Source organism: Mobula hypostoma, chromosome 17 (assembly GCF_963921235.1).
Source record: "Mobula hypostoma chromosome 17, sMobHyp1.1, whole genome shotgun sequence".
Taxonomy (NCBI): Eukaryota; Metazoa; Chordata; class Chondrichthyes; order Myliobatiformes; family Myliobatidae; genus Mobula; species Mobula hypostoma.
In genome coordinates this window covers 60,400,638-60,427,406 of record NC_086113.1, presented here as the reverse complement: position 1 = coordinate 60,427,406, position 26,769 = coordinate 60,400,638, and the positions used below count along the sequence as shown (strand labels likewise).

Genomic DNA, 26,769 nt, shown 5'->3' with positions numbered 1-26,769 from the left:
TGGCTTCACCTATCACCTTCTAGCTACCCTCCTTCCCCTACCCCGACCTTTTTATTCTGGCGTCTTCTCCCTTCCTTTCCAGTCCTGAAGAAGGGTCTTGGCTCAAAGAGTTGACTGTTCATTCATTTCTATCAATGCGGCCTGACCTGATTTCTTCCACATTTTGAGTGTGTTGCAGTTGGCTTTCCAGCATCTGTAGACTTTCTCATCTTTCATATTGTGCAAGATATGTTTCATTTATTGAATTTACAGCTTTCCCTAGTGTGCCTTATGTATGAAAGTAAATTTTTCATGAGAACAACCTGCATTTACATTGCCTAGAAGTCAATTGGTTTTATCTCTCAAGAGCTTTTAGACAATGTCATAAGCATTAGAACAGGCAAATAAAGGACTGGGTCATGAGATAAAAGTAGTAGGTGCTGAATCCTTCACACTTGCTGCAGAGCTCAGTGAAACTGGCTATTTTCCCACCTTGCCATCATATTCTTCAATTCTCCCATGTTCCAAAAATCTACTAATTTCGTCCATCCATGCCTACCTAGAGCAGAGGAGTTCAAAGGTGCACAACCTGCTAGGAAAAGAAATTCCATCTGGCCTCTGTAATAAAGGCCCGATCATATGTACCCAAGTCGAGCCTTCCTGCTGGGTTAGGCACCCAGTCCAGTGATAAAACATAAATACCTTCAACTGTGAAGACAGTTGCAATGTGTTCATCTTCTGTTTTATACTTGTGATGACTAAAATTACAGCAGGACAACATGCATGTGAGTGGGGTCACCAACTTTTTCTGAACAGGTAAGTGCAAGACTTTCTTAATGTTCCAAATTGATTTTTAACAAGTATGAAGAACTTTTATTTTTATCTTCATTAACAAATCTATTAAATAGTTTTCAAATTATTAAATATCAAAGATTTTAAAAATTGTTTCAAAGGCCTTGAGCTTGGCAGGCTGTCACAGTAGTCCAGGGGAAGGGTTTGGTGATCTGCCACTTCAGGGTCAAATGCTTTTTGAAGTCTGCTCTTAAATATTCTGAGGTCAGGAAAAGAGAGTACTGAAGGAATAGCAAGCCCAATCAAGTACATTTCAGCTGCACTCAATTCTGCCCCCCGACACGCTTGAACATCTGGCATACTGCTAGTGTCTTACACAACGAAGACTGGTGCAAAATATTTAAAAATGCAAACACGAGGAAACCTGCAGATGCTGGAAATTCAGGCAACACACACAAAAAATGCTGGTGAACGCAGCAGTCCAGGCAGGAAGAGGTACAGTCGACGCTTTGGGCCGAGGACTAACTGAAAGAAGAGATAGTAAGAGATTTGAGAGGGGGAGGGGGAGATACAAAATGATAGGAGAAGACAGGAGGGGGAGGGATGGAGCCAAGGGCTGGAAAGTTGATTGGCAAAAGGGATATGAGGCTGGAGAAGGGAGGGGATCATGGGATGGGAGGCCTAGGGAGAAAGAAAGGGGGAGGGGGGGAAACGCTCTGTCCGTCAGAGAAAGCAGGATCTCCCAATAGCCACACATTTTAATTCCACATCCCATTCCCATTCTGATATGTTTATCCACGGCCTCCTCTACTGTCAAGATGAAGCCACACTCAGGTTGGAGGAACAACACCTTGTATTCTGTCTGGGTAGCCTCCAACCTGTTGGCATGAACATTGACTTCTTTAACTTCTATTAATGCCCCACCTTCCCTTCGTACCCCACCTGTTATTTATTTATTTATTATTTTCTCTCTTTTTTTCTCCCTCTGTCCCTCTTACTATAACTCCTTGCCTATCCTCTGGGCTCCCCCCCCCCCCACTTCTTTCTCCCTAGGCCTTCCGTCCCATGATCCTCTCCCTTCTGCCAATCAACTTTCCAGCTCTTAGCTCCATCCCTCCCCCTCCTGTCATCTCCTATCATTTCAGATCTCCCCCTCCCCCTCCCACTTTTAAATCTCTTACTAGCTCTTCTTTCAGTTAGTCCTGATGAAGGGTCTCGGCCCAAAACGTTGACTGTACCTCTTTCTATAGATGCCGCCTGGACTGCTGCGTTCACCAGCATTTTTTGTGTGTGTTGCAAAATATTTATTCAGTTTATCTGCCATTTCCTTGTTCCCATTACTACCTCGCCAGTGTTATTTTCCAGCTGTCTAATATCTACTCTCGCTTCTCTTTTACTCTTTATAATAATAAATAAAGGCATCCGTTAGTCTTGCGAGACCGTGAATCTGTGCCTGGAAAGTCTTCACTTTCCAGGGCGCAGGCCTGGGCAAGGTTGTATGGAAGACCAGCAGTTGCCCATGCTGCAAGTCTCCCCTCTCCACAACACCAATGTTGTCCAAGGGAAGGGCATTAGGACCCATATAGCTTGGCACCAGTGTCGTCGCAGAGCAATGTGTGATTAAGTGCCTTGCTCAAGGACACAACACGTTGCCTCGGCTGGGACTCAAACTCACGACCTTCAGGTCGCTAGTCCAATGCCTTAACCACTTGGCCACCAGCCCACACTTTACTTTTTATATATCTGATAAAAAACTTATGTAGTCCTCTTTTATATTATTTGCTATCTTACTTTTCTATTTCATCTTTTCTTATCGCTTTTTAGTTGCCTTCTGTTGATTTTTGAAATCTTCCCACACCTCTAGTTCCCCACTAACCTTTTCTATATTATATGCATTCTCTGTTGCTTTTACACTCTTTGACTTCCCTTGTCAGCCATGATCGCCTCATCCTCCCTTTATCTTCATCTTCATCTTCAGGATGTATTTTCCTTCACCTTCCAAATTGCTCCCAGAAACTCCAGCCATTTTTGTTCTGCTGTCCTCCCTGCTAGTGTCCCCTTCCAATCAACTTTGGATAGCTCGTCTCTCATGTCTCTTTGTAGTTCCCTTTACTCCACTGTGATATTGATGCATCTGATTTTAGCTTCTTCCCTTCAAACTGCAGGGTGAATTCTTTAATCATTGAAGAATTCAATGAATTTGATCATTGCCTACTAAGGGTTCCTTCATGTTAAGGTCCCTAATCAAATCTAGTTCATTACACAATCCCCAATCTAGAATTGTTTTCCCTAGTGAACTCAACCACAAGCTGCTCTAAAAAGCCATACTGTAGGCATTTTAAAAATTCCCTCTCTTGCGATCCAGCACCAACCTGATTTTTTTCCTAGCTCATGCATCTGCATATTGGAATCCACATGATTATTGCAACACAGCCCTTTTTAATTGTCTTTTCTATCTCTTGTTATAATTTGTACCCCATATAGTCACTACTTTTTGGAGTCCTGCATATAACTTCCATCAGGGTGTTGCATTTTCTTTACTCTTCACAAGGATTCTCTATCTTTTGATCCTATGTTACCTCTTTCCAAGGATTTGATTTCAATTTTGTTTTAAACCATCAGAGACACCCCACCCTCTCTGACTACCTGCCTGTCCTTTCGATACAATGTTTATCCTTGGACGTTAAGACCCTAACTATGATCTTCTCTCAGCCATGACTCTGATGCCCACAATGTCGTACCTGCCAATCTCTAACTGTGCTGCATGATCATTACCTTATTCCGTTACTACTTGCATTTAAATATCACACCTTCAGTCCTGCACTCATCACCCTTTCAATTTTGCCCCCATGTTACTGGAAATTAAATTCTTATCCCTTTCTAAACTTGCCTTTTTGTTTATTCTGTAGACTTTCATAACTTTCCTTCCCCTTTACTTTATCCTCACTTTTCCAAAGTGTTGAACCTACTGTTTAGTTTAACCCATCCGACTGACTGTAATTTAGTTCTCTCATCTACTCATTCTTCCTCATGCTCTCACTACACCTTGAACCTACTTTTGTATATCCATTCTCTGCCCTATCGCATCGGCCTCATTCCCCTGCCAAATTAAACCCTCATCAACAGCTCTAGCAAGCTTGCCCGCAAGGATATTGGTGCCCTCGAGTTTAGGTGGAACCTGTTCTTTCTGTATTGGAGGCTCGTGGCTAGTGGTGTGCTGCAGAGATCAGTGCTAGGTCCATTGTTGCTTGTCATCTACATCAACAATCTGGACGACAATGTCCACACGCACTCCACTCTGAGTGAAGAAGTTCCCCCTCGTGTTCTATTTTGCAGTTCACCTTTCACCCTTACCTTATGACCTCTAGTTCTAGTCTCACCCAACCTCAGGGAAAATGCAAACAGGCTTTTCACACTATCCCTACGCCTCATAATTTTGTATACCTCTTTCAACTCTCCCTTCATTCTTCTACACTCCAGGGAATAATGTCCTAACCTATTCAACCTTTCCCTATAATTCAGGTCCTCAAGTCCTGGAAACATCTTTGTAAATTTTCTCTGCAATCTTATTAATGTCTTTCCTGAAGGTAGGTGACCAGAACTGCACCCAGTACGCCAAATTAGGCCTCACCAATGTCTTATTTAACTTCAACATTTAACTTATTTAACTCTATATTTTGATTTATGAAGGCCAAAGTACTAAAAGCTCTCTTTATGACCCTGTCTGCTTTTAATAAACTAAGAATATGTATTCCCAGATCCCTCTTCTACCTCACTCCTGAGAGTGCCCCACCACTCATCATGCAAATCCTACTTGCTTTGTCCTCACAAAGTGTAATACCTCACACTTGTCTGTATTAAATTCTATCTGTCATTTTCAGCCCATTTTTCTATCTGGTCCAGATCCCACTGCAAGCTTTGACAGTCTTTCTTGCTGTCTACTATGCCCCCAATCTTGGTGTCATCCACAAAGCTGCAAATCCAGATCATTTAATATGGATCACAAGCAACAGACCCAACACTGATTCCAGTGGCACACCACTTGTCAAAAGCCTCTGGTCAGAAATGCAAGCAACTACAATCACTCTCTGACTTCTCACAACCAATTTCCGGAGAGAAGGCAGGTGGTTGGGGCTGAGAGGGATCAGCCATGATGAAATGGCAGAGTATCCTCAATGGGCCAAACTGCTCAATTCTGCTCCTTCATCTTATGGTCTCCTGTGAAGCCAATGTCTAATCTAATTTACTACCTCATCCTGAATGCTAAGCAACTTTATGTGGGACCTTGTCAAACTCCATGTAGACAACATCCACTGCCTTACCTTCATCAACTTTCCTGGGAACCTCCTTGGAAAAACCCTATGTTAGATCGATTATTCATGACCTACCACACACAAAACCATGTTGACTATCCCTAATCAGTTCCTAGGTACAGTTGAAGTCAGAAATTTACATACACCTTAGACAAATACATTTAAACTCAGTTTTTCACAATTCCTGACATTTAATCCCAGAAAACATTCCCTGCCTTAGGTCAGTTAGGATCACTACTTTATTTTAAGAATATGAAATGTCAGAATAATGGTAGAGAGAATGATTTTATTTCTTTCATCACTTTCCCAGTGGGTCAGAAGTTTACATACACTTTGTTAGTATTTGGTAGCATTGCCTTTAAATTGTTTAACTTGGGTCAAATGTTTTGGGTGTCCTTCCACAAGCTTCTCACAGTAAATTGCTGGAATTTTGTTCCATTCCTCCAGACAGAACTGGTGTAACTGAGACAAGTTTGTTGGCCTCCTTCCTCGCACATGCTTTTTCAGTTCTGCTCACAAATTTGCTATCAGATTGAGGTCAGGGCTTTGTGATGGCCACTCCAGTACCTCGACTTTGTTGTCCTTAAGCAATTTTTCCACAACTTTGGAAGTATGCTTGGGGTCATTGTCCATTTGGAAGACCCATTTGCAACCGAGCTTTAACTTTCTGACTGACGTCCTGCAATGTTGCTTCAATATATCCACATAATTTTCTTTCCTCATGATGCCATCTATTTTGTGAAGTGCACCAGTCCCTCCTGCAGCAAAGCACCCCCACAACATGATGCTGCCACCCCCGTGCTTCACGGTTGGGATGGTGTTCTTTGGCTTGCAAACATAACGATGGTCATTATGGCCAAACAGTTCAATTTTTATTTCATCAGACCAGAGGACATTTCTCCTAAAAGTAAGATCTTTGTCCCCATGTGCATTTGAAAACTCTAGTCTGGCTTTTTTATGGCGGTTTTGGAGCAGTAGTTTCTTCCTTGCTGAGCAGCCTTTCAGGTTATGTTGACCTGATAGGACTATAGGACTCGTTTTATTGTGGATATAGATACTCGTCTACCTGTTTCCTCCAGCATCTTCACAAGGTCCTTTGCTGTTGTTCTGGGATTGATTTGCACTTTTCGCGCCAAAGTACATTCATCTCTAGGAGACAGAATGCGTCTCCTTCCTGAGCGGTATGACAGCTGCGAGGTCCCATGGTGTTTATACTTGCGTATGTAAGGAGGTTTCGACTTTTATATTACTGCGGGGGTTAATTAAAATGGCGTCTTTGTTATGTTAATCTGGGGAATGCGGCTTTGTTGTGTTAAACGCTGAGAAAGTTTGCGCTAGCAGCTTGTTTTGGTTTAGAGTGTGATAAGAAATATGTTATTAACCAATTGTTGTATGTTTTTGGTGTATTTGAAGATACTGTATGCGCAGGGTTTTGGGGCAGAAGGCGGGAGAGCGAGACAGAGGATGGACGATGTGCTGTGAGTCCGCTAACGGGGTCAGACCCCGAGGAAGGCGATCGGCGAGGAGACGGAGACGGACTCGTGTGGAGCGTCTGGTCGACCACCGTTGTTGGTCCCAAGCGGCCGGTCGAGGTGGTCCAAGGGTCGCAGGGTGAAGAAGAAGGTCCTTGAGCTCCAATGGTTTTGTGCACGAAGAGATTGAACTTTGATAAGTGTGGCGCCTTTCATTTTCCTTTTATATTTTATTCTCTCTTAATTATATAGTTCCAGTAATATCTATAAACTGTAAATCGTATCTGGTGTATTGTCTGTTACTTGGGCGGGGTGGGGTACATCACACAGCATCCACACAAACGAATTATCCAGTTTGGCGGGGCCGAGGCTGTTTCCCTAGACGACAGTGAGCCAAGCGACCCTGAGGGTGGCCAGGGGGGCTACATTGTGTGGGCTTTGTCCGGGATTGGATCTACTGGTATGCTGTGCGGGTGCCCTGTTTAAATCTGTAATGTGTGTCTCTGTGGGTTATTTGCTGTTGATTGCTGTATGCGTGGTGGGTGCCGTCTTTGGTCGAGGTCAGGCTGGCAGTGACGAGTTGGAGGTGGCACTCGGGGCTGTCCATGCGGTTGGGAGAGAGAGGAAAGAGTGGTCTGATTTGGAGGTAGGGTCTGCGAATAAATGTTCTAGCTCTGGCAGGCTCCGCCTGGCACTTGGGATAGTGTCCACCCCAAGAGGGGCGGAGGCAAGCGAGACGTGGGCGGAGCGGATCTCTCAGTTGTTAGATGAGTGGCAGTGCTCGGTTGAGGGAGAACGACAGGGATTGGTTGAAAGTTTGAGTAGGCAGGCTGGTGACGGTGTTAGAGCTGTCAGGTTCACTTACACCATAGTGACAGCTGTCAGTTATCTGAAAGAGGGGGTAAAGTTTTCAGTGTGTCTTCTCTGGCTGGGAGGGCGGCTAAATTGCTTGCAGTGCCAGGGGGATCATTTCAGGGGATCAGGCCCTCCTTCAGTTGTTCAGCTGATCAGAGAGGTGTCGGGAAACTTAGTGGAGACCCAGTGGGGGAATGGCTTGGGGTCTCTGGGGAAGCACGTTTCCAGCAATGTACCGATGAACTTCCAAAAGGAAAAGACCCTATTCCTGAAGGCTTAGAGGGGCCACGCCCCAGGGTGTCACTATGGATAGAGGGAAGCGATGCTAAAGCTATCCTCGACCCCGGGGCACAGATCAAGTTGTTGGACAGTTCGTTTTACAACCGGTGTCTTAAGCATTTATCCTTGCCAACCGCAAGGGCACCGGAGACTTTGGGTACTAGTGGCAGTAGTTATCCAGAAGACAATGATTGTTTAATGACCCTGGAGTTCATGGAGCATTTTCTGGGCACCCAGCATGTCGAGTTGCTTCTGAGGAGGTGTGTAGCAGCCTTGAGCCAGTACCGAATTTAAGCGAGACCCAGCGGTGGTACGGCTTACGGCTTGGTACAGCTGAGGGTGAGACCCTCTTAGTAGATGCTCCGAACTACCATGAGGGAGGGGAGTTGACCGCTGAAGACACCTCAGTGAGAGAGAGGTCGCAGCATCTGGACCCTGGCGGTGTGGAAGATGAAGGCAGCGTGTGTGTGGATTATGCGATGTGGTTTAATGTGCTGCATCTGAGGGGTGGATGTTGCCAGATCCTGAGGAGTGCGGCTGTTGAGCTGACGATGGCCTTTTCTAGTTCCCTAGGATTCTTCCAATCCGAAAAGATGCCCAAGGGCATATCCGGAGCCCCTGCATCCTTCTCGCGGGGCATGAGGAAGACCATGGGGGAAGTGAAGGTGTGTGGAGTTTTGACATATGTGGATGACCGCCTAGAGCTTGGATTCGCCTGGGGGGACTATGAGGCGAGGCGAGTGGCTGAGCCCGGGTGACCGAAGCGAAGTGTCAAATGTGGAGGAGTTTTTGGCCGGAGGAGTTTGGTGCAATGTGAGGAAAATGACCCGACATACCAGTTGAACTTCCTGGTGTTGGGACAGACGGTGGTGGACCGGGGGATGGAAACCCAGGTCATCAATCTGAATGAGACACAGGGAAGAGAGGGGATTTGCACCACATTGCGATCATGTACTGATGAATTAACACAGTGAGCAGAAACAATGACCCACCTTCGAAGGGATCAGCAGAAACTCAAGACGTCCATTCAGAAAAGATTGGAAGACTTACAAGTTGGGGAAGATCAAGGAAGTGTTCTGACTAAGGTCAACAGAAAACTGAGAGCCCAGGGAGGGGAGTTTGACTACACTCCTGAGGAGGTGAAAAAATGGAGGGCAGATCTCGGAAAAGGGAGGCGGACGCTTGAAAGGAACCTGAAGATGACTATCGCGAGTTTAAATGAAGTGGAAAAACTGAAAGTTGACCTGGAAGACGCCCTCAGGAAGAAACAACCGGAGGCTGAACATTCTTTAACTGCTGCTTTTCAGGTCAGGATGGAAGAAGCTGGTGGGGTAACTGCGTCCCAGATTGAGATGGCCAGGAATCCTGAGTCAGAACTGTTGAGGCTGTGGCGAGAGTTGAAGGAGTCCCCGAAGAAGCTGACGTCTCGACTGCAGGAGGCTGAAGGGGTAGCCCCGGCTAAATGTTTCAGTTTGGAGAAACTTAACCAGTAGCTATCGATCGAGGGAATGAGGAAGGATACGGATTCGAAGGATGATGTGCTGCACATGTGGTACATGCTGCCTTTCGCTAACTTCCCCGTGATTGAGGAAGAGACCTTTGGCCCTTCTCCCACTGAGTCAGGTGTAGTGGATAGGGGTAGCTGTGGGCAGGCTGAGTTACGGCAGGATCAGGAAGGAAAAGAGGCGGGGCTCCGGACACGGGACAGGGGGCTCCGAGCTGTAGTGGTGGCCTGAGTGAGAGAGGAGTTGGCAAGCAGGCCCGAGGTATCCCTAGTAGTGTCTGAGCCTTTTGGGTTTAGGTGAGGGGGTACGGAGGTCTCAGAGGGTTAAGAAGCTCCCAGATAGGTTGGCCTATGTAGCGCCCGTGGGACGGGAGTAAGGTCCACTGTTTGGGGAGCACTGTCACTGCGTGTATCTGTATGTGTGTGTTGTGTGTCTGCAGGACTGGTTGGCGAGTTATTTAGAAGTCATGAGGACATGACTTTATTTGGTGGGGGGAGAGTGTAAGGGGGTTTCGACTTTTATGTTACTGCGGAGGTTAATTAAAATGGCGTCTTTGTTATGTTAATCTGGGGAATGCGGCTTTGTTGTGTTAAACGTTGAGAAAGTTTGCGCTAGCAGCTTGTTTTGGTTTAGAGTGTGATAAGAAATATGTTATGAACCAATTGTTATGTTTTTGGTGTATTTGAAGATACTGTATGCGCAGGGTTTTGGGGCAGAAGGCAGGAGAGCGAGACAGAGGATGGACGATGTGCTGTGATGTCCGCTAACGGGGTCGGACCCCGAGGAGGGCGATCGGCGAGGAGACGGAGACGGACTTGTGTGGAGCGTCTGGTCGACCACCGTTGTTGGTCCCAGGCGGCCGGTCGAGGTGGTCCGAGGGGGTCGCAGGGTGAAGAAGAAGGTCCTTGAGCTCCAACGGTTTTTATGCACCAAGAGACTGAACTTTGATAAGTGTGGCGCCTTTCATTTTCCTTTTATATTTTATTCTCTCTTAATTATATAGTTCCAGTAATATCTATAAACTGTAAATCGTATCTGGTGTATTGTCTGTTATTTGGGCGGGGTGGGGTACATCACACAGCATCCACACAAATGAATTACCCAGTTTGGCGGGGCCGAGGCTGTTTCCCTAGACGACAGCGAGCCGAGCGACCCTGAGGGTAGCCGGGGGGGCTACACATACTATTGTTTGTACGGATGAACTTGGTACCTTCAGGCGTTTGGAAAATGCTCCTAAGGATGAACCAGACTTGACATCATTTTGTGACCTCAATCCGTTAGAAAATTTGTGAGTAGAACTGAAAAAGCGCGTGCGAGCAAGGAGGCCTACAAACCTGACTCAGTTACAGCAGTTCTGTCTGGAGGAATGGAACATAATTCCAGCAACTTACTCTGAGAAGCTTGTGGAAGGCTATCCAAAATGTTTGACCCAAGTTAAACAATTTAAAGGCAATGCTACCAAAAACTAACAAAGTCTATGTAACTTCTGACCCACTGGGAAAGTGATGAAAGAAATAAAAGCTGAAATAAATAATTCTCTCTACTATTATTCTGACATTTCACATTCTTAAAATAAAGTAGTGATCCTACCTGACCTAAGACAGGGTATGTTTTCTAGGATTAAATGTCAGGAATTGTGAAAAACTGAGTTTAGATGGATTTGGCCAAGGTGTATGTAAACTTCTGACTTCAACTGTATCTATCCAAATACTTGTATATCTGATCTCTTACTATAGCTTCCAATAACCTGCCCATGACTGATGTCAGGCTTACTGGTCTATAATTTCCTGGCTTGTTTTTAGACCCTTTCTTCAACAACAGAAAATATTATCTATCCTTCAATCTTCTGTCACCTCAACCTTCACTAAAGACGTTTTAAATATCTCTGCTTAGCTCCTGCAATTTCTGCACTAGCCTCCCACAGGTCTGAGGGAACATCTGGGGATTTATCCACCCTAATTTGCCTCAAGAGACCAAGCACCTCCTCCTCTTTAATCTGTATAGGGTCCATGACCTTACTGCTGCTTTGCCTCACTTTGATAGACTCTGTCTATTTCCCGATGTGCAGAAGGTTGAGTACCTCATGTTCCTAGGTGTATATATCAACACTGTCACATTGACAGCACGACCAGGAAGCCACACCAACACCTCTACTACATCTGAAAACATAAGAAATTTAATGTGTCCCTGATGACCCGCAACAATTTTTACAGATGCACTACAAAAAGCATTCTATCCAGAGCTTCGTATAGCAGCTGCTGTGCTCAAGACTGCCAAGAGAAAGTTGCAGGGATTTGTGAATACAGCACCATCCGTCACATAGACTAACCTCCTCTCCATTGACTCTGTACTTCCTGCTGCTTTGGGAAGCAGCCAACACAATCAAAGACCCCCCTCTACCCAGCTCATTCTTTCTTCACTCTTCTCACATCAGATGAAAGGTGAGAGTTCGAGAGAATGTGTTAGCAGGCTTAAAGAAAGCTTCTATCCCACTGTTGACAGAAATTTGAATGGACTTCTCTTCAAAGATCCTGATCTCCCAACCTGCCTTGTCATGGCCTTACACTGCATTCTCTATTACTACAGAGTCAGGATTGTTTAATGTCATTTCCAGTACACAAGTGCAGAGGAAAACAAAATAATTGTTACTCCAGATCTGATGCAGCACAAAAAAAATCTCAAAATAAAGAACACAATAAATATAAATACACAAGCTAGCCTATACACATTGATTGTATGTCCATAAAGTGACATCAGGCACAGGAGTGTGTTGATGATAAAGTAGCGGTGGGGTGCTGGGTTAGTGAGTGGAGATGTTCATCAGCCTTACTGCTTGGGGAAAGTAACTGCTTCTGAGTCTGGTGCTCTTGGGACATAATGCTACATTCTGCAGCAATAGACAAAATGCTGGAAGAACTCTACAGGTCAGGCAGCATCTGTGGAGAGAAATGAACAGTCAATGATTTTGTTCATGCAGGACTAGGAACGAAGGGAGTTTGCTGATATGAAAGATCTAATTGAATTGAATGATAGAAGGGAAAGGAGCTTATGTCCACTCAAACAAAGGTAGACCTTTCAGCGGGACTATGACTGAATACCATGTACCAGCTGGAGCGGTGTGGGTTTCCTTTGGCACTAGGGGGATGGAGTGTGTATATTCCTGGTGGTGGAAAGAAAGGCTGTAAGTTGTTGTGTTGTTTCTTGGAGCAAACCAATATCTAGGCTTTAATCTTTTCAGTAATATACACTCTGGCCCATAATTAGGTATACCTGCTCGTTAATGCACAAATCCGATCAGCCAATCTTGTGGCAGCAACTAAATGCATAAAAGCATGTATACGTAGTCAAGAAGTTTAGCTGTTGTTCAGATCAAATGTCAGAATTGGGAAGAAAAGAGATCTAAGTGATTTTGACCGTGGAATGATTATTAGTGACAGATGGAAACAACAGGAATTCTGCAGATGCTGGAAATTCAAGCAACACACATAAAAGTTGCTGGTGAACGCAGTAGGCCAGGCAGCATCTCTAGGAAAAGGTACAGTCGACGTTTCAGGCTGAGACCCTTCGTCAGGACTAACTGAAGGAAGAGTGAGTAAGGGATTTGAAAGTTGGAGGGGGAGGGGGAGATCCAAAATGATAGGAGAAGACAGGAGGGGGAGGGATAGATCCAAGAGCTGGACAGGTGATAGGCAAAAGGGATATGAGAGGATCATGGGACAGGAGGTCCGGGAAGAAAGACAAGGGGGGGACCCAGAGGATGGGCAAGGGGTATATTCAGAGGGACAGAGGGAGAAAAAGGAGAGTGAGAGAAAGAACGTGTGTATAAAAATAAGTAACAGATGGGGTACGAGGGTAGTGACAGATGGAGTAGTTTGAGTATCTCAGAAACCGCTGATCTTCTGGGATTTTCATGCAAAACAGTCTTTAGTATTTACAGAGAAAAGTGCAAAAGAAAACTTAAAAAAAAAATCCAATGAGCTGTAGATCTGTGGGTGAAAATGCCTTGTTAATAAGAGAGGTCAGAGGAGAATGGCCAGACTGGTTCAAGCAGACATGAAGGTGACAGTAACTGAAATAACCACACGTTACAACGGTAGTGTGCAGAAGAGCATTCTGAATGCACAACAGGTCAAACCATGAATTGGATGCACTTCAGCCGTAGACCACAGGTGTATAGTCAGTGGCAACATTAGGTACAGAGAGTACCTAATAAAGTTGCCATGAAAATGTATTTCTCTTGTCCCTGGAGGAGGATTTAACCAGTCAGTTGATTAAGCATCATTGGCTTGAGAGGATGTGAGGGAAGATTACTGCAGGAAAGCTGTTTATGGGAAGGAGACAGTCCCTGTTGTGGCCACACAAACACGAGGAATTCTGAAGATGCTGGAAATTCAAGCAACACACATCAAAGTTGCTGGTGAACTGGTTTGTGCCAATGGGTGGTTTTACCTTCATAATCCCTTCGTCAAGACAGCAGGCATAGCTTTTGGAGGCCTCTGCACTCTATGGTGCATGAGAGTCTGTTGGCTCTGAGTCGAGGGAACTCGAATAAGCGACACTGCAGACTAACATCAAAAGAGCAAGCTGTTGGCTTCTCCCTCTCGCTTTTGCAGGAGCAATATCTCTCCCTCATTACTGAGAGAAGGCGCCTGTTCAAATGGTGAAGTGTTGGGATGGACAGTGGTTTTTGATGGACTCTATATCATGGTCTCAGGGTGCTTTCATGATGGGTGTGCGGGGGGGGGTTGATGCTTCTGCTGCTGCTTGTGCATGGGAGGGGTAAAGGGTTCTAACGTTCTTCTGTCATTCATTCTTTGGGGTTTGTGAGTGCATGGGAGGGGTAAAGGGTTCTAACGTTCTTCTGTCATTCATTCTTTGGGGTTTGTGAATGCATGGGAGGAGTAAAGGGTTCTAACGTTCTTCTGTCATTCATTCTTTGGGGTTTGTGAGTGCATGGGAGGGGTAAAGGGTTCTAACGTTCTTCTGTCATTCATTCTTTGGGGTTTGTGAATGCATGGGAGGGGTAAAGGGTTCTAACGTTCTTCTGTCATTCATTCTTTGGGGTTTGTGAATGCATGGGAGGAGTAAAGGGTTCTAACGTTCTTCTGTCATTCATTCTTTGGGGTTTGTGACTGCATGGGAGGGGTAAAGGGTTCTAACGTTCTTCTGTCATTCATTCTTTGGGGTTTGTGAATGCATGGGAGGGGTAAAGGGTTCTAACGTTCTTCTGTCATTCATTCTTTGGGGTTTGTGAATGCATGGGAGGGGTAAAGGGTTCTAACGTTCTTCTGTCATTCATTCTTTGGGGTTTGTGAATGCATGGGAGGGGTAAAGGGTTCTAACGTTCTTCTGTCATTCATTCTTTGGGGTTTGTGAATGCATGGGAGGGGTAAAGGGTTCTAACGTTCTTCTGTCATTCATTCTTTGGGGTTTGTGAATGCATGGGAGGGGTAAAGGGTTCTAACGTTCTTCTGTCATTCATTCTTTGGGGTTTGTGAATGCATGGGAGGGGTAAAGGGTTCTAACGTTCTTCTGTCATTCATTCTTTGGGGTTTGTGATTGTCTGCAAAGAGTAAGGATTTCAGCTTGTATACTGTATGCATTCTTTAACATTAACTTGAGCCTTTGATAAAATTGTATGATTAATGGCAGCTCCCAAATTCACAGTCCAGCAGAGGAGGACAAAGGGCTTTTTTAGGAAAGGGAAAAAAGATTATGAGAGAAGACTGGCAGGGAACATAAAAACTGACTGTAAAATTTTTTATAGATATGTGAAAAGAAAAGGATTGGTTAAGACAAATGTAGGTCCCCTACAGACAGAAACAGGAGAATTGATTTTGGGGAACAAGGACATGGCAGACCAATGGAATAACTACTTTGGTTCTGTCTTCACTAAGGAGAACATAAATAATCTAACGGAAATAGTAGGGGACAGAGGGTCCAGTGAGATGGAGGAACTGAGCGAAATACATGTTAGTAGGGAAGTGGTGTAAGGTAAATTGAAGGGATTAAAGGCAGATAAATCCCCAGGGCCAGATGGTCTGCATCCCAGAGTGCTTAAGGAAGTAGCCCAAGAAATAGTGGATGCATTACTGATAATTTTTCAAAACTCTTTAGATTCTGGACTAGTTCCTGAGGATTGGAGGGTGGCTAATATAACCCCACTTTTTAAAAAAAGGAGGGAGAGAGAAACCGGGGAATTATAGACTGGTTAGCCTAACATCGGTGGTGGGGAAAATGCCAGAGTCAGTTATCAAAGATGTGAAAGCGGTGAAATCATCGGACAAAGTCAGCATGGATTTGTGAAAGGAAAATCATGTCTGACGAATCTCATAGAATTTTTTGAGGATGTAACTAGTAGAGTGGATAGGGGAGAACCAGTGAATGTGGTATATTTGGATCTTCAAAAGGCTTTTGACAAGGTCCCACACAGGAGATTAGTGTGCAAACTTAAAGCACACGGTATTGGGGGTAAGGTATTGATGTGGATAGAGAATTGGTTGGCAGACAGGAAGCAAAGAGTGGGAATAAACGGGACCTTTTCAGAATGGCAGGCAGTGACTAGTGGGGTACCGCAAGGCTCAATGCTGGGACCCCAGTTGTTTACAATATATGTTAATGACTTAGATGAGGGAATTAAATGCAGCATCTTCAAGTTTGCGGATGACACGAAGCTGGTTGCAGTGTTAGCTGTGAGGAGGATGCTAGGAGGATGCAGGGTGACTTGGATAGGTTAGGTGAGTGGGCAAATTCATGGCAGATGCAATTTAATGTGGATAAATGTGAGGTTAACCACTTTGGTGGCAAAAACAGGAAAACAGATTATTGCAACACACATCAAAGTTGCTGGTGAACGCAGCAGGCCAAGCAGCATCTGTAGGAAGAGGTGCAGTCGACGTTTCAGGCCGAGACCCTTCGTCATCCTACAGATGCTGCTTGGCCTGCTGCGTTCACCAGCAACTTTGATGTGTGTTGCTTGAATTTCCAGCATCTGTAGAATTCCTGTTGTTTGCGTTTAAAAACAGATTATTATCTGAACGGTGGCCAATTAGGAAAAGGGGAGGTGCAACGAGACCTGGGTGTCATTATACACCAGTCATTGAAACTGGGCATGCAGGGTCAGCAGGCGGTGAAAAAGGCGAATGGTATGCTGGCATTCATAGCAAGAGGATTCGAGTACAGGAGCAGGGAGGTACTGCTGCAGTTGTACAAGGCCTTGGTGAGACCACACCTGGAGTATTGTGTGCAGTTTTGGTCCCCTAATCTGAGGAAAGACATTCTTGCCATAGAGGGAGTAAAAAGAAGGTTCACCAGATTGATTCCTGGGATGGCAGGACTTTCATATGATGAAAGACTGGATCGACTAGGCTTATACTCTCTGGAATTTAGAAGATTGAGGGTGGATCTTATTGAAACGTATAAAATCCTAAAGGGATTGAACAGGCTAGATGCAGGAAGATTGTTCCCGATGTTGGGGAAGTCCAGAACGAGGGGTCACAGTTCGAGGATAAAGGGGAAGCCTTTTAGGACCGAGATTAGGAAAAACTTCTTCACACAGAGAGTGGCCAATCTGTGGAATTCTCTGCCACAGGAAACAGTTGTGGCCAGTTCATTGGCTATATTTAAGAGGGAGTTAGATATGGCCCTTGTGGCTAAAGCGATCAGGGGGTATGGAGAGAAGGCTGGTACAGGATTCTGAGTTGGATGATCAGCCATGATCATACTGAATGGCAGTGCAGGCTTGAAGGGCCGAATGGCCTACTCCTGCACCTATTTTCTATGTTTCTATGATAAGCTTCTAAGAAAAGCTGGATCGCATGACATCCAGAGAGAGTTAGCTGAGTAGATACAGAATTGGCTTGATGGTAGGGAGCCGAGGAAACAGTAAAAATTTGTTTTGCCAGACTGGAGGACAATGACAGACCCATTGCTATATATCGTCTAATTCAGTGATTTGGATGGGAATGTAATAGGCATGGTTATTAAGTTTACAGATGACACTACAATAGGTGGTGTTGCAGACAGTGAAGATGGTTATCAGGATTTATAGTGGGATATTGATCAGGTGGGAAAGTGGCTGAGGAATGATAAATGAAGTTTAATTTGGATAAGCATGAGATGTTTCATTATGGGAGGTAAATTAAGGTATGATATTCAGAGTCAACAGTAGGGACACAGGGATCGTTATAGAACAGAGGGACCTAGGTTCTCTAAAAGTGGCATTGTTGGTAGGCATGGTCGTGAAGAAGACTTCCGGCATGCTGAACCTTATCAGTCAGGGCACTGAATATAGAAGTTGGGATATTATGTTGCAGTTGTACAAGATACTGGTGAAACTGCATTTGGAATATTTTATTCAGTCACTCTTTTATAGCAAAGATACCAGAGAGCTTCTAAGAAAGCTCTCTTAAGATAGCAGAGAAGATTTATGATAATGTTGCCAGGACTGGAGGGATTGAGTTATGGAGAGTTTCAACAAGTTGAGACATTTCTCATTACAGTGTAGGAGAATGGGGTGGGGGTGAAATCTGATAGAGGTGTATGAGAAACATGAGAGGCTTAGAGAGGGTCAATGCAGACTTTCTCCCTGGATTGGAGAACCAGGAACTAGAGGGTAGAGGGTTAAGGAGAAAGGGGAGACATTTATTAAGAACATCAGTGGCAACAACTTCAGCCTGAGGTTAGTTAGTATATGGAATGAACTTTCAGAGGAAGTGATTAAAAGATACTTGGGAAGATACATTAATAGGAAAGTTTCAGAGGAATATGGGCCAAAGGGACTGTAGGACAGAGGGAATATTAGGAAGCATGGACCAACTGGAATGAAGGGCCTGATTCTGCATTATGTTACTCTACACAGCTGACGTACTGCGCCTGCAATGCAGACTATCTATACGATCAGAATCAGGTTGAAAGCACCAACATATGCTGTGAAAGTCGTTTTTGTGGCAGCAGTACGATATAGAGAAAATAAAAGCGCAGTTACAATGTGTGTGATATATGTATATATGTGTGTATATGTGTATGTGTATATATAGATAACTAGTATATATAAAAAAAAGTGAAGTAGTATTTGTGGGTTCAATGTCCATTCAGAAATTGGATGACAAAGGGGAAGAAGCTGTACCTGCATCATTGAGCGTGTGCCTTCGGCCTCCTGCACCTCCCTCCTGAAGGTAGCAATGGGAACAAGGCATGTCCTGAGTGATGGGGGTCCTTAATGATGGGCTTCATTGATATGCAAACATTAATTCCCTCTCCCATAAACTCCACCACAAGGGTAGCAAATACTTCCACTACCATCCAGACTCCAACCAAAATCTATTCTGATTTGGAAATATATCAGTTTCCTTCATCAATCTCACCTCTCTCATTGGAATTGCAGTAGTAACTCACTGTACCAACTGCTGTGGTGGCTCACTGCCATTTCACAAGGGCAATAAGAATGACAATTCCCACCATACATTGTGACGGGATCCTGAATTATCTGTGCTTTTAAAAAGAGAGAGAGAGAGCTGTACAGCACAAACAACTTGTTATGAAGAGAGAGAGAAGCGATGACTGCTCATAGTTTGTTTGGAAGTTCTGCAAGGACACTGACAGCTTCTGAGTTCCTACAGAGAGAGAAGGGAGGAGCTACTTGATGGACAGCTGGTGTTCAGCACAACAGTACTTAAACCAGCGTAATTGCTTATTTCACAGGACATGCAGATACACTAAGGTGTGGTGAAGTTACCACAATTCTGTTCAGGTGCCTAGAGTGTGGGACTGAGGATCGATTACGAAGTATTGATCTGTGATTATTAGTGCGTGAAAGAGCGACCCCGTGGAGTCTACAAGTGTGTGCAACCCTCGCCTGGGTTGGTAGACTATCACTTGAAGATGGTGCGCTTAAGTTGGTCAAGTTTGGCTAACTTGGAAGTTTCGGAGGACAACGGGAAGAATCGACGGCATCGGCTTACTCGAACAACCACAACACCTCTCTCTCTCCATCACTACTCAACTCAATACCACGAACTGAACTGAAACTTACCTATCACCGTAAGACTGTATCTACTTACCCCTAGGCTTGAAGAAGCTTGGTTTTTATATTTCCACACATATATAATCATTGCTAACATGTTTGATTTATCTGATTTTATATTACTATATTGGGTAGTTACTAATAAACGAGCATTAGTTAACAGCAATACCAGACTCCAAGGTGTTTTCCATTTCTGCTGGTTCTTTAACCCGTCACGGAGTATGTGACAACATGTATAAGACATTCACACTTACCAGCTGTGCCTGAGTAAGGTACTTCTTCCACCAAAGATATGGTTGCATGGATGGAATAGTGGACAGGCCATAGTAGGAGTACATTAGAACATGGATAAAACTGTTCAATGTTGGACCAAAGAAACCTGCACAGAAAAAAGTTACAGGTATAATACTTTTCCTAGGAATTAATTTTAAAAAACCGATAAGAATGGAAGGCCAAGGCAATTGTCATTAGCAATTCGAGAAGATAACCAAATTCAGATGAGCATGGCTGAGCTACTTCAGGCATCTCTGATATACTGTAAAGCTGAGGGGCCAGGTGTGATAGTGCTGCTGGCCCTCTAGGCTCAGGTTGTGCACTTACTGCTTCCAGACTAAGTCTAGTAGCAGTGGTTGGAAGGTCAGGAGTGCTGGTATCTGACCTCTATTTCCTCCTCGATATCCAAAGTAGTGGCATGGAATTTGGGAGTGAACCAACAATCTACTTGACCTGCTCAATGGTAGTGCTCTCTATGGAACAGCTATGTAGTCCAGACCAGTAGCTCAAGTGTAATGTTGATTTTAATATAAAGAAAGCTTTGCAATGCCTTTATCATAGTAATATCCAAAGGGTATTACAGGAAAAAATTTACCAATGTATTGTAAGCATCCAAAAGTATCAGGAGATAGTTCAAATGTAGGGTTTTAGCATTAGAAATGACATGTGCCAATGGTGAGATAGAATTAAATGTATAGTCCACTCCAGCAATCCCTTGTATTTCTATATCTGTCACTTTGGCAAGTTTGTGGACACAGCTCACCATGTGATGGAAACCTACATCCCCCCCTTGGCCTCAGTAAAGCTGCAAACATAATCAAAGAACCCACCACCTTGACATTCACTCTTCTTCCCCCTCCCATTAGGTACATGAAATAAAAACTTGGAAAACACAGGCTGCTTCTATCCCACTGTAATAAACCTTTTGTCAAGATGGACTCCTAACCTCACCTCACAATCTACTTTGTCATGGCCTTGCCTGCCTGTTGTCTGCCTATTCTATATTTTCTCTAACTGTAACACTTCATTCTGTTATTGCTTTTCCCTTGTACCACCTTGTGGTACTGATGTGATGAAATGGTTTACAAAGTAAAGTTTTTCACTGCACATGAGAAAATAAACCAATTTATTATGAATATGCTTCAACTATCATTTCATTGTTAAATTCTATCAAAAAATCTCTCCATCTGTACGCTTTGCTAATCTCTATCTCCTAATTAGCGAACTGTTATTAAGTCACCCTTCAATTAATTGTTCCGCTAAAGTCAAGGTTATCGAAGTTAGTCCAGATAGTCAATGTCTCTGATCTCCGGCTTCATACTGATAAACCTCCTCCATCTGCTTGCCAAGGTTCCTTTCCTAAGAAATGTACATGATACTAGTGTCTCATTCTTTTAAAGAACAACTTGCTCTATTTATAAAATCAAGGGTTTCTTCATTTGACATTTCGAACTTGCCGTATCATATAAAACAATATTATTTCACAAGAACAGGTTCTTTGATCCACCAAGATGACAATGACCATCAAACACTCTTCACACCAATCCCATTTTATCTTCCATGCATTCCCTGTCCAATTAACCTACCAACCCCCACACCTTTGGAAGGAAAACAGGACATTCAGTAGAAATCTATGATATCTTCACAGCCACCACCCACAGTCAGGATTGAACCCAGGTCAATACACCCCTGAGACAGTGACTCCAGTAGCTCATTCAGGACTCAAAAAAAAGTACCAACCTGAGAAATCCTCTCAAAACCTTCAGACAATCTAATCTAAGCCAACATCCTGGACTGCTCTTGATTTACATCATTTAGTGTTCAATATGACTCTCATGCAGTGAGTGAGCCAGCATGAATCTGATAGTTGTATATAAAATTATGAGAGGGAAAGATAGAGTAGATAGTCATTCTCTTTTCTACGGTGGAAATGTCAGATAATAGAGGGCATAAGTTTCAAGTGAGAGGAGAAAGTTTGAAGGAGATTTACGAGTTTATTTTCCTGGATTGTGCTGTCAGAGAAATGGTGGAAGCAGATACAATATCACTATTTAAGAGGCACAAGAACAAGATAGGCGGAGAATCAAGGGATATAGACCATGTGCAGTTTGTCAGAGTCATGGTCAGCACAGATATGGTGGACCAAAGGGCTTGTTCCTCTTCTATGTTCTTTGGTAGTGCAGTGGCTGATCATTAAGTGAATAAGACAACAATTTTTCTTCACACACCTATAAATTTCTGGGGAAAATGCCAACTCCGCAGGTGTGCGATTTAGGACCAAGACATAAGAGCAGAATATGGCCATACAGTCCATCAAATCTTCTTTGCCATTCCATTGTAGCTGATTTATTATCCTTTTCAATCCCAATCTCCTGCCTTCTCCCCATACCCTTTTATGCCCTGACCAATCAAAAACTTATCAACCTTCGCTTTAAATATACCAAATGATTTTGACTCCCTAGCCATCTGTGGCAATGAATTCCAGATTCACTACCCTCTGGCTAAAGGAATTCCTCTTCATCTCTGTTCTAAATGGATGTCACTCTATTCTGAGGCTGCGCCTTCTGGTCCTAGACTCCCCCATTATAGGAAACATCCTCTCCATATCCATTCTATCTAGGCCTTTTAATATTCAATAGGTTTCAATGAGATCCCCCTCATTCTTCTAAACTCCAATGAGTATAGGCCCAAAGCCATCAAACGCTCCACATACATTAACCCTGTCAGTCCCAACATCATTCTCACGAACCCCCTCTGGATCTTCTCCAATGATAGCACAACTTCTCTTAGTTAAAGGGCCCATAACAGCTCACAATACTCCAATTATGGTCAGACCAATACCTTAGAAAGCCTTAGCATTACATCCTTGCTTTTATATTCTAGTCTTCTTGAAATACATGCTAACATTGTATTTCCCTTCCTTAGCACCAACTCAACCTGCAAGTTAACCTTTAGGGAATCCAGCATGAGGGCTTCAAAGACCCTCTGCATCTCTGATGTTTGTATTTTCTCCTGATTTAGAAAATAGTCTATGTCTTTAATCCTTCTACCAAAGTGCATGACCATACACTTCCTGACACTGTATTCCATCTGCAACTTCTTTGCTCATTCTCCCAAACTAAGTGCTTCTGCAGATTTCCTGCTTCAACGCCACCACCCCTCCTCCCGACCTATCTTTGTACTGTCCGCAAATTTAGCCTCAAAGCCATCAGTTCCATCATCTAAGTTATTGGCATATAATGTGAAAAGAAGTGGTCCCAACACCAACCTCTGTGGAACACAAGTAGTCATCAGCAGCCAATCAGAAAAGGCTCCCTTTGTTCCCACTCTTGGTCTCCTGCCAATCAGCTGATCTTTTATTTATGCCAGTATTATTCCTGTAATACCTTGGGCTCTCATCTTGTTAAGCAGCCTCATGTGTGGCACCTTGTCAGAGGCCTGCAGAAAATCTAAGTATACAACATCCACTGACATGCCTTTGTCTATCCTGCTTATTATTTCCTCAAAGAATTCCAAATATAGGCAAATTTTTCCCTTAAGGAAACCTAGCTGACTTTGGCCTATTTTATCAAGTGCTGCCAAGTACCCCAAAGCCTCATCCTTAATAATGGACTCCAACATCTTCCCAACCACTGAGTTTAGGCTAACTCACTTATAATTCCTTCAGCCTCCCTGCCTTCCTTAAAATTGCCGTGACATTTGCAATTTTCTGGTCCTCCAGAATCATTTCAGAATCTAGAGATTCTTGAAAGATCATTACTAATGCCTCCACAATCTTTTCAACCAGCCTCTTCCACCTGGGGTGTAGTCCACCTGATCGAAGTGACTTATCTACCTTCAGGCCTTTCAGCTTCCCAAGCACCTTCTCCTTAGTAATAGCAACTGCACTCTCTTCTGCCCAACACCATCGAATTTCTGGCATACTGCTAGTGTTATCCACAGTGAAGACTGACAAAATACTTAATAAATTCATCTGCCATTTCTTTGTCCTCCATTACTACCTCTCCAGCGATATCTTCCAGTGGTCTGATATCCACTCTCACCTCTCTGTTACTCTTACATATCTGAAAAACCTTTTGGTATCCTCCTTCATATTGTTGGCCAGGTAACTTTCATATTTCATCTTTGGTTTGGTTATGTTCTTGTTTTGCATGATATTTAGTTGTTTCCTTGCTTTGCATTTACATAACAATGTGCAACTGCTCTTCTCCCAGTTGAAGTAGTCAATGAGATTCCGTTATTTGAAAGCCCTCTACCACCTCCAAGTGGAATCTACATAGTATACTTATGATGTAATTAGAACATTCTTTCATTTATTACAAATCTTCACTTCAATTTCCCCACTTCTTAATTCCTTAGATTTTTTTTTAATATAATTTTTATTGAATTTTCAAAAAGAATACATGAAAAGATAAAATCTACCCACCTCCCCTCCCCTTAACCCTCCCCCCCCCATATATATAGTCCTACCTAAAAGAAAGAAAGAGAAATAAAAAAAAGAAGAGCCGCCTGGGTATTGGAAGGTTTCCACACGCTCCATGGGATTCAAAATAAATTTGGTATAATTATTCATTATTTTCCCCAAGTAACCAAATTCTTTGTCGGAGCACTTAAATATGACATCCTATCTTTTGTAAATAAGGGCGCCAAATATTCAAGAATGTTGGATAATTATCTCTTAAATTATAAGTAATTTTTTCAAGTGGAATAGAACTAGCCATTTCATTATTCCAACGATCCATACTTAAATACGAATCAGATTTCCAAGTAACTGCTATAGTCTTCTTAGCTACTGCCAATGCAATTTTTATAAATTCTTTCTGATATTTATTCAATTTAAGTTTCGGTTTTATCCCTTCAATATCACCTAATAGAAATAATACAGGGTTATGTGGAAGTTGAATTCCAGTAATTTGTTCCAATAAGACTCTTAAATTTATCCAAAAGGGTTGAATTTTAAAACAAGACCAAGTAGAATATAAAAAAGTACCAATTTCTTGATTACACCGAAAACATTTATCAGATAAATTTGAATTTAATCTATTTATTTTTTGTGGTGTAATATATAATTGGTGTAAAGAATTATATTGTACTAATCTAAGTCGAACATTTATTGTATTTGTCATACTATCCAGACAAAGTCTTGACCAATTTATTTCATCAATATTAATATTCAGATCTGTTTCCCATTTTTGCTTTGACTTATGGGTTCCTTGTTTAATTGTCTGTTCTTGAATCAAATTATACATACAAGAAATAAATTTTTTAATTTTCCCTTTTTGAATTAAAATTTCAATTTCATTAGCTTTTGGCAAAAACATTGTTTGACCCAGCTTACCTATTAAGTAAGCCCTTAACTGAAAGTAGCAAAAGAAAGTATTATTAGATATTTTATATTTATCCTTTAATTGTTCAAATGACATCAATATACCTCGCTCAAAACAATCTCCTATAAATTTAATCCCTTTTTGGTACCAATTATATAAAAGTTGATTGTCCATTGTAAAAGGAATAAGTCTGTTTTGAAACAAAGGTCTCCTTGCTAATAGAGATTTCTGTGTTTCCTTATCAACATTTATCTTATTCCATAGATCAATCAAGTGTGTTAATATAGGAGATTCTTTCTTTTCCCGTATCCATTTAGATTCCCATTTATATATAAAATCTTCAGGTTTATTTTCTCCTATCTTGTCTAGTTCTATTTTAATCCATGCTGGTTTTTGATCATCGAAAAAAGATGCAATGAATCTAAGTTGATTTGCTTTATAGTAATTTTTAAAGTTTGGAAGTTGTAACCCTCCTAATCTAAATTTACATGTCAGTTTTTCCAATGATATTCTTGACATTTTACCTTTCCAAAGAAATTTTCTCACAGATTTATTTAACTCTTGAAAAAATTTCTGTGGCAATTGTATTGGTAATGTTTGAAACAAATACTGTAATCTCAGAAATATATTCATTTTTACAACATTGACTCTACCTACTAATGTTATTGGTAGTATCATCCATTTGTCAAGATCTTCTTGAATTTTTTTCAATAGTGGTGAATAATTAAATTTATATAAATTCTTTACATCACTATCAAGTCTTATACCTAAATACTTTATACCATTTACCGGCCATCTAAATTGGGTCACCAATCGACATTGACTATAGTCTCCTTTAGTAAGAGACAAAATTTCACTTTTATCCCAGTTTATTTTGTAACCTGATACCTTCCCATATTCATCCAATCTAGAAGATAATTTATGTAACGAATGTTGTGGGTTTGTTAAATAGATCAAAACATCATCGGCAAAAAGATTAATTTTATATTCCTCTTGGTTAACTCTAAAACCCATAATATCTGGATCCAATCTAATTAGTTCTGCTAATGGGTCTATCGCCAATACAAATAGAGCAGGTGATAGTGGACAACCTTGTCTAGTTGACCTTTTTAGCTAAAATGGTGTTGAAATTTGAGAGTTTGTCACTACTTTAGCTTTAGGGTTAGAATTTAAAGTTTTAATCCAATTTATAAAAGATGTTCCTAACCCATATTTTTCTAATACTTTAAATAAAAAATCCCATTCTAATCTATCAAATGCTTTTTCTGCATCCAAAGCTACTACTATACTCTTCTCATCCCTTTTTTGTGCCAAATGAATTATACTGAGTAGCCGAGTTACATTATCTGCCAGTTGTCTATTTTTAATAAATCCTGTTTGATCCATATGTATTAATTTTGGTAAATATTTAGATAATCTATTCGATAAAATTTTTGCTATTATTTTATAATCTGTATTCAATAAAGAAATAGGCCTGTATGATGTTGGTTTCATAGGATCTCTGTCCTTTTTTGGCAATACTATTACAATCGCTGTTGAAAAAGATTCTGGAAGTTTATGTATTTTTTCTGCTTGACGTATTAGTTCCATAAAAAGAGGAAATAATAAATCTTTAAATTTTTTATAAAATTCAGGTGGAAAACCATCTTCTCCTGGAGATTTATTACTTTGAAGTGATCCTAAAGCTTCTTCAACTTCTTTTAATGTAAAAGGCATATCTAATCCCCTCTGTTCTTCCAAATTCAATTTTGGAAGAGAAACTTGTGATAAAAACCTTTCTATCTCATTAACATCGTTTTGGGATTCTGATTGATATAATTCAGAATAAAAATTTTTAAAGGTTTCATTTATTTCAAGAGGTTTATAAGATATTTTATTTGCCCTTGTTCTAATTGCATTTATTGTTTTGGAAGCTTGTTCTGTTTTCAACTGCCAGGCAAGAATTTTATG

The 26,769-nt window shown here is 42.2% G+C and overlaps 1 protein-coding gene across 1 annotated transcript in view; it reads right to left on the bottom strand.

The window, feature by feature from the left end:
• elovl2 (ELOVL fatty acid elongase 2) overlaps positions 1 to 26,769 on the bottom strand; it is a 142,170-nt gene that overhangs the window by 7,709 nt on the left and 107,692 nt on the right. Inside the window, exon 6 of the mRNA XM_063069981.1 lies at positions 19,474 to 19,598. Coding sequence (XP_062926051.1) covers positions 19,474 to 19,598 — 125 coding nt within the window. The remainder of the gene's footprint in view (positions 1 to 19,473; positions 19,599 to 26,769) is intronic.